The sequence below is a fragment of the Rhipicephalus microplus genome, chromosome 2 (assembly GCF_043290135.1).
Source record: "Rhipicephalus microplus isolate Deutch F79 chromosome 2, USDA_Rmic, whole genome shotgun sequence".
Lineage (NCBI taxonomy): Eukaryota > Metazoa > Arthropoda > Arachnida > Ixodida > Ixodidae > Rhipicephalus > Rhipicephalus microplus.
In genome coordinates, this window is record NC_134701.1 from 274,583,702 (window position 1) to 274,598,293 (window position 14,592).

Here is a 14,592-nt window from a genome sequence, read left to right on the forward strand (position 1 = left end):
TTAACGTCCCAAAACCCCCATATGATTATGAGAGACGCCGTAGTGGAGGGCTCCGGAAATTTTGACCACCTGGGGTTCTTTAACGTGCACCCAAATCTGAGCACACGGGCCTACAACATTTCCGCCTCCATCGGAAATGCAGCCGCCGCAGCCGGGAATCGAACCCGCGACCTGCGGGTCAGCAGCCGAGTACCTTAGCCACTAGACCACCGTGGCGGGGCTGTCCCCCCTTATCAAGAACTGAGGAAGCGTGGTGAACAACTGTAAGTAGTTGAGTGACGGTCGAGAATCTCTTGCGAAACCCGTGTTGAAATGGAGAAAGGATTTGATGGGTATCTAAAAATTGTGTAATGAACGTAGCAACAACGTGTTCAAGTAACTTACAGGCGGATGATAACATAGATATGGGTCTGTAGCTGGGAATTAAGAGTGGGTCGCCTTTTTTCAGAATAGGTACGATACGGGCTATTTTAAAATCAGAAGGTAGCGTGGCCGTACGAAGAGAAGATTAAAAAATAAGTACAAGAAATTTCCTCAAAGTTTCAGCATAACGACGGAGAAATGCGTTCGGGATGCAATCGAGCCCTGGCGTCGATTTGTTTTTTAATCGAAGTAACATATTTAAGACACCATTGTGCGAAACAGTATTATGGTATACGGCCGTACGGCCTGGGTGCCGCCATATTTTGAATTTTATCACGTTCTGCGTGCTGAAAAGCAAGGGCAGCAAACCGGGAGACGTTGAACGCATGCTTGCCGGCTATTTGTAACGCAACACCACACGCTTCGACTGCTTGCAACCTATGGTAAAGTAATAAAACACGTGTTTGACGATAATTAGGCAATTGCAATCCAGTGACTTGAGGTATGTGGACACGAAACTTCGCCGTTGCAAAATAAGTGTGTTGGTGACGCATCGTGCGTGGTGTAACCTGCAGGTATACAATGCGGGCGCGCGAAACCAGTCCATCTGCAGCTGTAAACTATTCGGCACCATTTTTCGCGCCGATGCGTTACCCAGACAACACTGCGTCTCCCTCTTTTTCGTGACGGACAGACGCCGGACGCGCTGAAACGCGCATGCGTCAAAGCAACGCAGCGTGGCGCGCGCCTGCGAGTGTATGGCAGGACCGGCGCCTGGTGTGGCAACGCCGGCGTGACGCGACGAAATGAACGCCGGCGAGCACGCGCACCGCGTCCCGTCGGAATGTATTATCACTTTGACTGTGTCATGTAGTCTTGTTCTCACATGACACGCATCTCATGATTATCATGTTTACACCAGTCACATACCTTGTCATCCGTTAGCGTCGCGTAATAGCGAGTTGGATACATGTGAAGCTTGCGAAACGGTCGCGAGCGCATCGTGAGCATAGCATGTAGTAATGTTATTACATGACATGCATCTCATGATTATCATGTAAGGGTCTGTCGCTTGTGTTCACCATGCAATCATGTCATACCATACCAGTTTTGCAACATGTCATGTTAACGAAAGCACAGCAAGAGTTACAGGACCATGAAATGTAAATCATGATATTCATGTCATACATGTCATGATTTTCATGTTATTACTAGTCAAATATGTTCTTCATACAGTCATGTTACGTCATACTTAGATTGGTATTGATACCATTATGGAAACGGTCAGGAGATCTAAACGTCATAGGCGGCTAGATAGATAGATAGATACTCTCAAAGTCACCGAAGTTCGCTAAGAAATCCTTCGCATTAAAAAAAAAACTAGGGGCATAATAATCATACCCAGCCTAGGGAGCGTTCATGTGCGCGATCGCGCGCACATGAACGCTCCCTAACCCAGCAGCAACAGCATCAGCAAAGTTGGCAGATGCGAAGGTGCATGTGTTGCCTTACGCGCACGTAATAGATACTTTGCGAATCGGTAGAAGGAAGAATTGTGGCGTGGTGGACAACACTCAACCACACTTACAGTAGGCGTTCTAGCATAGGTGGAAAGGACCAAGGAGGATTTAAAAAATTGCTGGAGTGGAAATGATTGCGCAGAAGTGAAGCCGTTCCTCTGGCAAGATGGCGGTTGCGGCAGCCATCTTACTAGGGGCATGATAAAGTATCACCGTTCAGTGATTAAAAACGAAGCGTTTCCCTCGCACGCCCAGCGAATTTAATGTGGGAACTTTTTCGGGCCACATAGGGGTCCAAGTGCGTCTTAAAGTTACTAGTTTTCCTTAGTGAGCCTGTAATCGGAGGCAAAGTTCTTTGAAGATTCAGTCATCCATACTCGTTTCTGCGTGTTATTTCGTCGGGAACAACTATCCTTTAATATAGAACTAACGTAGCTTTTACATAACGTATCAAAGCCACTTGATTTTTAAGTGGGCACTATCAGAAAATAGCATGTTTCCGCCATCTTGGCAGTGGCAAAAGGTGGCTTCACTTCTGCTGGCAAGGCATTGCGGGAGCTTCCACTCCAGCAATTTTTCTTTAATCCTCCTTGGAAAGGACCCATGTGATGTGTACAGACGTTCCTTTCTTTGTGGCACCGCTTAGGTGTCCATCGATAAGCGAAGCCAGGCGATCGAGGAGGCACGGGGTCCGTGACGCTATCGTGCGTTCTCATAGTGACGGCGAAGCTGAAAAAGTCATCGTACCCTCCCCCCTCACCCATTTTCTGTTGCTTAATAAAGAAACATGTAGCTTGAAAAAAGAAGATTTATAAGATCATGACACTGAATATTTCTTTTATGGCCTGCATTAGCAGTATAACATTGCCACGTGCTTGCTCAAGAAAGACGATGTCAGTTGTGCATGTGCCATGAAGGACTATGAAATGGACGAAAAAGAAGAACTCGCTTGCGCGTTCTGTTAAAGAGACCGACCTGCTTCTGGTGTCTCAATCTCTGCGGCGAGAGCTCTGTTTTAACGTCGTGGCAATATTTACTGCATTTTCCGTTCGAACTGAACAAATTTCGTAAATTTCTGTCCCGAATCTATCTATTTATCTATCTATCTATCTATCTGTCTATCTATCTATCTATCTATCTATCTATCTATCTATCTATCTATCTATCTATCTATCTATCTATCTATCTATCTATCCAACGTGGCCAGTGAAAGCGATTGTTTCGCCGAATTGTCGGCATAGAGATACTACACCCTAGACGCCTTCACGGGCTTTTGCTTGGAGGTTTAATGTAGTTGAACGAAAGCCAAGGGCCTTGGAAATAAAATTACGACCGATATCAAGCGGTAATGGTTAAGATGCAGAAGGATGAGCTCATTGACTACTGAGCGAGTGTGACGAGATCGGAATTAAGGTTCAGCATTGAGTGAAGCTTGGCAAGCGTTGCTGTTATTTCTGGGTCGTTTGCGCAAGCGGACGGTGCCCTTAGTTATTCTGGCAGGAACGCGCTTCGCAATACGTAGTGTAGACACGTTCGGACGCGTCTTAGTATTAGCGTTCTATCAGCAGAGCTTGAAGTCGATGTTAGCACGTGCCGTGCGGGGTGCAGGAACTCGCAGTGTGCGCCGGAGAGGCGTTCGAGTTTCCACGTACATGAATACGATGGCGATAATCACAGTATGCATGATGGTCACAACGAAACCGCAAAATGTCAGCGCTGTCATTTTTATTGCAAGGTTTGCTGTGACAATCTCGAGTATCATGATAATTTGGCTAGCTTTTTTTTTTGCAAATCCTTTACTATACAAATGTCGGTCAAAAAAATGGCATCGAGAATTCGAGTCATTCATAGGGACACTAAGCATAAAATACTACCATAACAACGCTGTGAGCATTAAAAGTGTACGAAGACATATCTTCATTGTCATAGCACACTTGTTGTGGGTTATGCTGCAAACTGGGACGGAGTTCTGCTCTCCCATAATAGAGTACCATGTACTCTACATTGTTAAACACTTTTTTTAAACAAATTCTTTGACTGATCTACTCAAAGATACTCCATACATAATAAAGTACAATGTTTTTTTTTCGGTCTGCTGTGTGAACAACTGTTCCATCGTGAATAGTTAATCGTTTTCTTGTGTCCAGCGCATGTTCGCATGTTCGATTCCACAGAGGAAGCATTTTAATGATGGCGAAATGCGGATGTGTTCGTGGGCTCAAACTTAAGCAAGAAATCTACAAGCGCTACTACTCATCCGCCGTGCTACTCCACCATGCGTCCTACATTCATGATTGTGCTTTAAAGCCTTTGAGTTGACAAATAAATTTGTTTTTATTGCCTGAATGAGGGTATCTTCACGACATTTGTGTTGCCAAGATTACTTTTGGCAAATTGCTGTTTTCAATTCTAGGAAACTGAAAGATTTTTTTAAAACAGGGTTCCATGCCCGCGAGACATTGTTAGCTGTTACTGTCTACTTTCTAAAAACAAGCGTTTAGAAGTCCACAATACATCGAAGTGCACTTTTGTAACTTGACGTGCTGGATATCCACCATACTGAGCGACGATATCTTCTCAATTAGGGAGGCGTCTTGATGCGCTAACTTCATTTGCATTACGTTTCCACCAGACTACCTTTACCACCAGACGAAGTCAACCAATGGCTACAGGCAGGGTGCTTTCGGCCACGGTTTTTCGAACTCTCCAAAATGTCACCTTACGAGAGTCTAAGGAACGTGAAGTACCCGCGTCATGGAGTTGTGTTAAACGCTTTTACTATACTATTATTTTATCACATCTTCACATTCCTATGCTTTCTAGACTGATAGAAAATCGAGTTAGTTTCCGGTATTTTTTCCGAAAGTGTTAACCTGAAATGAATTGTCATAAACAACATAAGAACCAGTGAATAAATGCATAGAATGAGAAATAAAAATTTTTGTTGGATATTTTAGTGTTCGAATCGCGTCAATCGACAGGTCGTATTGAGTTGTTGTTGTTGTTGTTGTTGTTGTTGTTGTTGTTGTTGTTGTTGTTGTTGTTGTTGTTGTTGTTGTTTGTTGTTTGTTGTCGTCGTCGTCGTCGTCATAAACGTTCTTTTTTCTCAAATAATGGAAAGGTAGGCTGCGCTGGATCCAGTTGTCTTAGTATTACGAAATTCACGTTTCATTTTGCAAGAGAGAACCTAATGCGCACGTACCATCAGCAGAGCACGAAGAACGTTTCTGTAGACAAGAATCCAAACTTTATAAGGCTGGTCATCTAGATTAGGGTAGATGGAGTCTATGCAAATATTTTCTTGCATTCGAAGACAAAATTACCGTGAAGTCTTCCCATTAACACCATATTATGTGGAATACACACAGTAATGTCAGTAATAGCCAGACTGTTCAATTTGCATCTTTTTTTAAATATTGCAAAGAGCGATCCCTCTCAGGTTGCCAGGAAGTGGCCACTGTCCAACCGCTTGCCAAGTGTGAAATGTCATTTACTGGGTATGTTCAACCGATCCCGTAGTTTGATACACTGCTTCTTCATTTGGGTGCTCTTTTTGATGATATATTCCTCTGATGCCGCATAATTGTCAATTACTGCACTGCGGAGAATTTCTTCTGCTTGACCCAGCGCAGAAAGTGAGGCCTTTATGCGCAATTTCTACGTGTAGATAATGCTGTAGTATGTCAAACGGGCAGTAATCTTCTGGCTCAGTCCACATTGCAGAGACGTATTTAATTTGTACAGGAATGAAGACTTTGTCCCCTCGTCAAACCGTGCATCCGCTCTTTAACGCTTTTAAGGTCATTCATTTTTTCAAGATTGCTTTGAAATTAAATAAAAAAAATTAATCGGTATTCGACTCGATCCGCTAAGATAGCTTGTTCTGAAACAACGATTGATTCAGTGAGGAAATCTAGGTATTGAAGCTTCCTGGGCCAAAAACAAGAATAAGTTCCCCTCAATGGCCCAATAAATACGGGGCTGGCCTGCCGACTCGACAATGACGACCGTCCCCGATCGTAGCAATTCTACGGATACTGAGAGGCTCGTGTACTGCGCAATATGAATGCACATTACCGATCACCGAAGGGTCAACATTTCCGGAGACCTCCGGTATGGCGTGCCTCAAAATCATATCGTGGTTCTGGCATTCAAGACCGCAGACATTGCCAAAAAAACGACAATGAATGAAGAAGATTCGTTCCATTCGTTTCAAGTTTCCCGCTCTCCGTTGAACTGCGCGACGATAGGGTGAGAGGAGTGCACCAGCTGACGATGACAACAGGCAGTGGAGAGCGTGGCGCGTTAACGCTCTCGCCAGGGCGTAACGCAAGGTCAGCCCGTGTCGTCGAGATGAGGGGAGAGGAGACGTACGTCAGGAAGAGAAAAGTGGCAATAACGACAGGGAAAGTGCTTAAAGCGACGGGAGGCGGCTTAGAATACATTGGCTCTTTTATTATTATTGTATTATCTCTCGCCTACTTGGGCAGAGGGAGAGAGCATGGGGGAGTGGGATTTCTCGAACATTCTGAGTTACAGCTGACTGTCGTCTTTACTCTCCTTGTCCGCAGACCGCTGCTTGGACCGGTAGCGAGCGCACGTGATAAAGTGTAGCGACGCCGCTTACGGAGCCCGAATTTTCGCCATCGCTGCCGCAAGCATGGACTCCTCCAAGAACAACAACGCGACGGCTGCAAGGTAAGGTCGTCGTTCTTACGGTTGACACACGTAGCGAAGTGGGAAAAAGATTACAGCCACCCCGATCTCGAGAAACTTGCTACAGCGCAACAAGTGACAGGTCTGACGCCCGTCCGCGACGCATAGCGTTTGAAAGAGGGCGTAATTCGGTGACGCTTTTGTGTGGCTTGTGTTGACTAGAGTTGGTAATTAGGCTGGTTCGGGCTCGTTCAGAATGGGCAGAACACGACGAAAGCGCGCAACATCGAGGGTGCCGTCCAGTTCTCCGTATTTCTACGTGTTGATCCTCCTGATGCTGTGCTATAACGCTTGCGTATTGCTGGGAAAGAACTGACAATAATGTCAGGGAAAATATAGGGGATGCCGTAAGTAAAACGATACTTGGGATCGACTGCCACCATAGTGCTCCACAAGGAAAGTGACAGAATACCAATAAATAAAGGTGTAACGCAAGGGGATACGATCTCCTCTATATTATTTACCGTATGCTTACAGGAGGTTTTCAAAGGCCTAGAATGGGAAGAGTTAGGAATAAGAGTTAATGTAGAGTACCGTAGTAACCCGCGCTTCGCCGACGGCATTACATTGCTGAGTAACTCAGAGGATGAATTGCAATTCATGATAACTGAATTAGACAATGAAAACTGAAAGGTAGCTCTTAAAATTAATCTGCAGAAAACAGACGCGTAGCCAGAAATTTATTTGTGGGGGGGGGGGGGGGGGGCACTACTTTGATTTCGGGAGGGGCACCGCCTTAAAATGGCCATACTTTGGCGAAAAAAAAGTTTTGGGAAGATGGGGGGGGGGGGGGGGGCGTGCCCGTTGTACCACCCTTTGGCTACACCCCTGGCAGAAAAAGAAAGTAATGTACAAAAATTCCGAAAGAGAACCGCGCTTCGAAGTACATATCAGTGCACATGAAGTTGTAAAAGAGCACGTATACTTAGGACAGGTAGTATCCCCGGAGCCGAACCACGAGATCGAAGTAACTAGAAAAATAAGAATTAGGTGGAGCACATTCGGCAAGCATTCTCCAATCATGAATGGTAGATTGCCACTATCCCTCAAGAGGAAGGTATATAGCAGCTGCATCTTGCCGGTCCTTGGCTACGGAGCAGAAACCTGGAGGATTACAAAGAGGGTTGAACTTGCGTTGAGGACGACGTGGCGAGCAATGGAGAGGAAAGTGATAGGTGTAACCCTAAGGGACAAGAAGCGAGCAGAGTGGATCAGGGAACAAACTGGGGTTAATGATATCATAGTTGCAATCAAGAAGAGGAAATGGACATGGGCCGAACATGCATTGCGTAGACAGGATAGCCCCTGGTCATTAAGTATCACGGACAGAATTCCAAGAGAAGGTAAGCCGAGGAAGGGGAGACAGAAAGTTGCGTGGGCAAATGAGATTAGGATGTTTGCGGGTATAAAGTGGCAGCGGAAAGCACAGGACCGGATTGACTGTTTTAACATGGGTGAGGCATTTGTCCTGCAGTGGATGTAGTCATGATGTTGATGATGATGATGATGATGAGTGAAATAAATGAGTGTAGTGTAATGTGAAGAATCAATTCACATATTTTTTTATTTATTTACAAATACTGCAGGCATACTCGGGCCCAAGCAGGAGTGGGAATATCATTAAAAACAATACCAACAATAAAGCTTAGAACTATTGACAACTTATGCAGTAAACCACAATTAACACGCAAAATAAAATGAATAAATAAATATGTTTCGCAATTACAAACACACAACGTTATAAATGATAAAATATGCACGTACAATATTTCAGCACATAAGATGAACACTATGCATAAAAAAGTGAACTCGGGAATCAATTACAACAGAGCTGTTCAGCATAAACAGAACTTTACATATCAAACGAAAGGTTATATAAAAATTGAACAAATGATTCAGCTGTGTTAGCGTTTACTACTTCTTTGGGTAATTTATTTCATTTTTATTTCATTGTGATATAGCATGTGGAAAAATGGAATACTGGTGTATATTAAGACGACGACAATGATGATGATTGTGAGAAGAAGTGAGTGTAGTGTAATGTGAAGAATCAATTTACATATTTTTTTTATTTATTTACAAATACTGCAGGCATACTCGGGCCCAAGCAGGAGTGGTAATATCATTAAAAACAATACCAACAATAAAGCTTAGAACTATCGACAACTTAAGTAGTAAACCACATTTAACAAACAAAAGAAAATGAATAAATAAATATGCTTCGCAATAACGAACACAAAACGTTATAAATGATAAAATATGCACGTACAATATTTCAACACATGAGATATGAACACTATGCATAAAAAAGTGAACACGGGAATCAGTTACAACAGAGCTGTTCAGCATAAACAGAACTTTACATATCAAACGAAAGGTTATATAAAAATTGAACAAATGATTCAGCTGCGTTAGCGTTTACTACTTCTTCGGGTAATTTAGTCCATTGTGATGTAGATGTGGACAAATGGAATACTGATGTATATTAATATTACTAAACGGCTGCTTGATTGTTTTGTTGTGGTTTGTACGACCGGATCGCATGGGGGGGGGAGTTCAGTTGCGTAGTTTTCACGTGGTATTTTGTAGTGACCGTGGTACACAGCTGATATAAAAAATTTTAAGCGAGATACAGTTCTGTGATGAGCTAGTTTTTCCAATTTGGCCCTGTCGCGAAGAACTGACACACCGGAAAAACGCCCGTATGTAGTGTATATAAACCTCAAGGCCACGTTTTGCGCCCTTTCTAATTTCCTGATCAAGTACTGGTAGAGATGAAGTACAAGTACATATATACCCTATATAAAGTGGACAGGGAAAAACCCCCCACCATAGCTCAGTGATAGAGCATCGGACGTGTTATTCGAAAGTCGAAGGTTCAGACCGTGACGGTAGCAAGTTATCATATCGTCCAATTTTCTATCTTCATATATGCATTACAATTACTTTTAATAATATCCTCTATACCTCCTTGGTATTATTGTTGGTTATTTCTATAATATTGTTTCTAACAAAAAAAACAAGCCCTTAAATTTACGCTTGCGCAGTGCTGGGGTTTGTGTTAGGGTGGATAATTGGGATAGTTTGTACTCGTTAAGAAACGGCAGCCCATAAAGAAAGCATGATTGATGTAGCGCTAGAAAGGCGAAGACGTAAAATGCAAGAGTGCACTCTATCACGATGCTCGTCCCAGCGCTCGTCCTGTGCTCTATCTCTTACGTCTTCGTATTTAGCGCTGCATAAATCATGCAAATATTCCAACTATATCCCAACTTTTTATTCTACTGCACATTGGAAGAGCACGGCTATCAAAAATTTTTTGTGCGGATCAACTTCACGTACTAATTCCTTTTACTTTGGGCTATCAAAGCGCTTCTCCATATAACAATGGTTAGCTCCTTGCGTTATAGAATGTCGAATTTCCGCCCCAGACGTAAGGATTGCGCAATCCCGTCCTTCATTCAACACTTTCTTGGCGACGCTGTCTGCCTCCCACGACACTTATCACAGATCTTCCACGACACTTCGAGACATTAATGCGCAGACTTTGACTGGAAGTAACATACACAAACAGGTTCCTGCACAAAATACGATCGATTTGAGGGGTTTAACGTCCCAAAACCACCATATGATTATGAGAGACGCCGTATATAGTGGAGGGCTCCGGAAATTTCGACCACCTGGGGTTCTTTAACGTGCACCCAAATCTGAGTACACGGGCCTACAACATTTCCGCCTCCATCGTAAATGCAGCCGCCACAGCCGGGATTCGATCCCGCGACCTGTGGGTCAGCAGCCGAGTACCTTAGCCACTAGACCACCGAGGCGGGGCCTGCACAAAATACATCGATACAACTTCCCGTAATACCTTTGTGGTCACGCAAAAGAAAATGTTCGCTATATTCTTTTGGAGTGCGTAAAGTACGTAAATGAAAGAGAAAAATTAAGGAACAAATTAGCAACTTCGAACAGACGGCCCCTCACAATAAAGAAATTACTCGGACTATGCCCTGAGGTGCATCTTCAGAAAAAGGCGGACATATTCCTGACGGATTTCTCAGTGGAGACCGGGCTGGATAAGCGCTTGTGATACACAGCCAGGGGTTGACATATATGAAATGATGTGTTAGTGCATACACCGAGAGTAGAAATAGAAAGATGTGCGTGTGAACAGTTTACGACAGTGTGAACAGCTGCAAGCAAACTGTACATTGTCATGTTGTTTCAACTAGTTTCAGGGTGCTATTGTGTGTGTGCGTGTGTATGCGTGTGTGTGTGTGTGTGTGCGTGGGTGTGTGTGGGGGGTGCGTGTGTGTGTGTGCGTGTGTGTGTGCGTGTGTGTGTGTGCGTGGGTGTGTGTGGGGGGTGCGTGTGTGCGTGTGCGTGTGTGTGCGTGCGTGTGTGTGTGTGTGTGTGTGTGCGCGCGCGTGGGTGTGCGTGGGGGTGCGTGTGTGTGTGTGTGTGTGTGTGTGTGTGTGTGTGTGTGTGTGTTTGCGCGCGCTTTTCTGGTTGTTTATGTAAGGGTACAATTCAGTATTATTACGTATTAGTGTGGAGTAAGCGAGTCAATATGGATCTCAACCTTTCCACAGCGAAACAGTTAGAACAGAACAGAAAGCACACGGCATCGTGGGTGTCGAGTTATCTATAGTTCTGTGTGTTGATCCTTCTCACTCGGTTCTTTAATTATGCACTAAAGGAGCTTAAGCGATTAAAACTGAGCCTGAAACCTCCCAGCGCGACGTGTCTTGCATTGATACAGAAGGTTCATATGTTTAACTGACCTTTGTTTCATTGATATTGTGCTGTTTTAGTTAAGTTCACATAGTTTCGCAACCTATGATGCAAAGCCTTTCGCATCCCCCCCCCCCTCCCTTCTACCGCATCTTTATCAGTGCTTTAGAATGTTCTTGTCATAATTCTTGCTTGCGTGGCGTTAAGTAGTCATGCGAAGTGTCCAGGTGTGCTCGAAAGGTCAGTGACCTTTTCAAAAAAATGACGGTAAAGGAAAGAGCGGTAAGCTCGTGCAACCTATTCGCACGTCTTTCCTCGATTCACACGAGGCTTGATTTTTGATTAGGCACTTTTCTCTCTACGCGACCAACCTGATTTCGAAACGTTGCGTTACGAAACGGGAATGCAGTGCGATCAACACCAGCTGATAAAGCCTAATTTTAGGGGAACGCTGAAGAGAGCATTTCACATTCTTTCAACGCTCACCCCTAAGTGCTGAAGCCGTGGATCAACCTTGCATCGTGGTAAGGCACATGTCCCTCGCATCACGAAGTGATGGTGTCACAATGTCCTCGCGCGAGGCACCAAACCAGGTTTTCCTCACCAAGCTGTTTGCGTAACGTCGCTGTGCTCCACAGTATATGCAAAGCAAGCTTTGTCTTTGTTTTTTCAGGCGCTTGTCTTTCGTATTCGTCGCATTACACTGCAGCCTCTTGAATATTTAAGCGAGTGGCAGTGCTTTACGGCCCATTATAACTTAGAAATGTGTGCATTGCAACACATGGAAACCAGTAAGAACACACATATGCCCAGCGGTTACTTGCGTGGAAAAATTCCCTCCGTGCAGTCGAGCGCAATATGAAAGAGAACAATGATAATAGCCTTTTAAAGGTAACAGCGGATTAACACAACACACTATGCAGCGAGTTATCTTTCGCAATTCATTACGTCACATTCAAATTGGTACAGTAAACGTAATTGATGATCTAAAGATTCAATATTTTCCAATATGTTACCTACGAATGTACTTACTGCGTAGGACGTTTCACCGTACCTCATTTCCACGAAGGTATATAGTTAGCTCCAATACCACAATTAGTAGACTCGAGGGGGCCATAATACTGATGCACGAGGCACTTATGTGCGTCAAACGCATGTAGCTTGCTGCCTGGTCAAGATCCACACAATATGTAATCCATGATGTTTCCGCGTATTCACGGTATTACTATTCATATATTATTAGACGGCATGTATAAGCTACAACTCAACTATCGTGGCAGTGAGCTTTATGTTTAAAGTGCGTATAGATTGATCTTACCTCCACGCTAACGACGGGAGACTGTTACTTCTATTTAGTTGTTGAGATTTATATGTCTCTATTTAAAATAAACTTTTCTGTAGATAGTGAGCAAGCAATAAGTATTGCTTGGCGTGCGATATTATTGCGAAAAGCTGTGACTGTGACACGTTACTTTAAGTGTGAAGCATTTCTTTGCGTACTGCAGACACTTTGACCGTATCTATCTATCTATCTATCTATCTATCTATCTATCTATCTATCTATCTATCTATCTATCTATCTATCTATCTATCTATCTATCTATCTATCTATCTATCTATCTATCTATCTATCTATCTATCTATCTATCTATCTAGCAGGGGCAATGTTCATGAAACGTCATTTGTGGTTGCAGCACGGCCAATATAGCTTAAAAGCAATACACATGTACTCCAATTGGCGTATCCATACGGGAGGTGGCAGCCGCAAACACAGGACCGAATTGACTGAAGAAACATGTCCTGCAGGGGGCGTAGTCATGATGATGATGATGATGATGATGATGATGATGATGACGCAGGTGTCACGTCGGGTTAGCGTCAATTACCAGTTAAGATACCATCCACTGAAGTTGGTCTGCACAACACTATCCCGGGCTACCATACTCGCAAGCTTACCGCTTCTGGTGTTGGTAGTACCTAAGCTGTTCTTGGTATCTTTACGGAACTGTAAATAACTGGTTATGTAAAACATATGCGACCGTTCAACATACATGTATGTGCGGATGGCATTTGTACATACGTCTACAGCGCTATTTCGTAACGTTTCGTTCATCAAAAAACAAACACACTATACAGCCACCTTCCTTCCGCATGTTTCGCATGACATCGATTATCATAACAGGAGTGATCTGCCGAATTTCGTTTAATTGTCATTGTTCTAACGAGTCTTAGAGGCCATTTCAAGCCAGGATAAAGATGGACGCATGTTCTAGGTGTCACTCCCGTCGATGATATCACAAGTATACCTTCACAAGTATACCTTCAGCTATGAACACACTGGCTTTATAGTTCAACCTGGAAATTTAAATACTAAAAGGACTCAACAGAAACGCTCATACTGGCGTATTTTCATGTCTCGTTCCATCATTATTTTGATTTCTCGTTATATATATATATATATATATATATATATATATATATATATATATATATATATATATATATATATATATATATATATATATATATATATATATATATATATATATATATATATATATATATATATATATATATATATATATATATATATATATATATATGAGATCTAACAGACAGTAATGCCAAGGAATGTACAGGGGAAGTTATTAGAACCAATGGAATGTAAAATAAGAAGAAAGAAAAGTGGGTGAAAAAATAACCAGCCGTGAGCAGGAATCAAACCTACGACCTTCGATTAACGCGTTTGATGCGATACTAAAACACTATATATTAACCGACGCTAAAACTATACTAAAAACAAAAAAACGGTGTGTCATTTGAACACGTGAGCGCTCTGTACAAGTTACTTGCAGATAAGGGCAATGCGTCATAATAAACGTAATGGTTTTCGGCAAATGTAGCGCTCGCATAGACTCACTGTTTATGACTTCGCCTACATTTCAGCAGTGCGCGGCCTTTCCGTGTGCCTAAAAAAATATCTATATGCGACACGAGACGCCGTTTATCAGCGCGGTGCCCCGACAGGACATTAATTTTCAAGCTCCTTCACGAGTCCACGCTAGCAGTGTTCGTCCCTGACAATACGCCCGGCCCGTCGCGGTGAAATCGTATGAATGTATAATACAGATAGCGTCGAGAAAAAAGTGAATGAACACCGGAGTACGGAAGACGCCTGCATAGGCCTTCGTGTTTTTTTTTCTGTTTGCACGCATGCTTCACCTAATGTTTAATACATTAACTTACTCATTTTGAAGGA

At 43.2% G+C, this 14,592-nt stretch overlaps 1 protein-coding gene across 3 annotated transcripts in view; it reads left to right on the forward strand.

The window, feature by feature from the left end:
- Window positions 1–14,592, forward strand: part of v (Tryptophan 2,3-dioxygenase vermilion) — a 145,320-nt gene that overhangs the window by 83,834 nt on the left and 46,894 nt on the right. For all 3 annotated transcript variants that reach the window (XM_075881996.1, XM_075881994.1, XM_075882006.1), the window contains exon 2: window positions 6,455–6,581. In XM_075881996.1, the coding sequence (XP_075738111.1) occupies window positions 6,544–6,581 (38 nt within the window). In that variant the 5' untranslated portion in view covers window positions 6,455–6,543. The remainder of the gene's footprint in view (window positions 1–6,454; window positions 6,582–14,592) is intronic.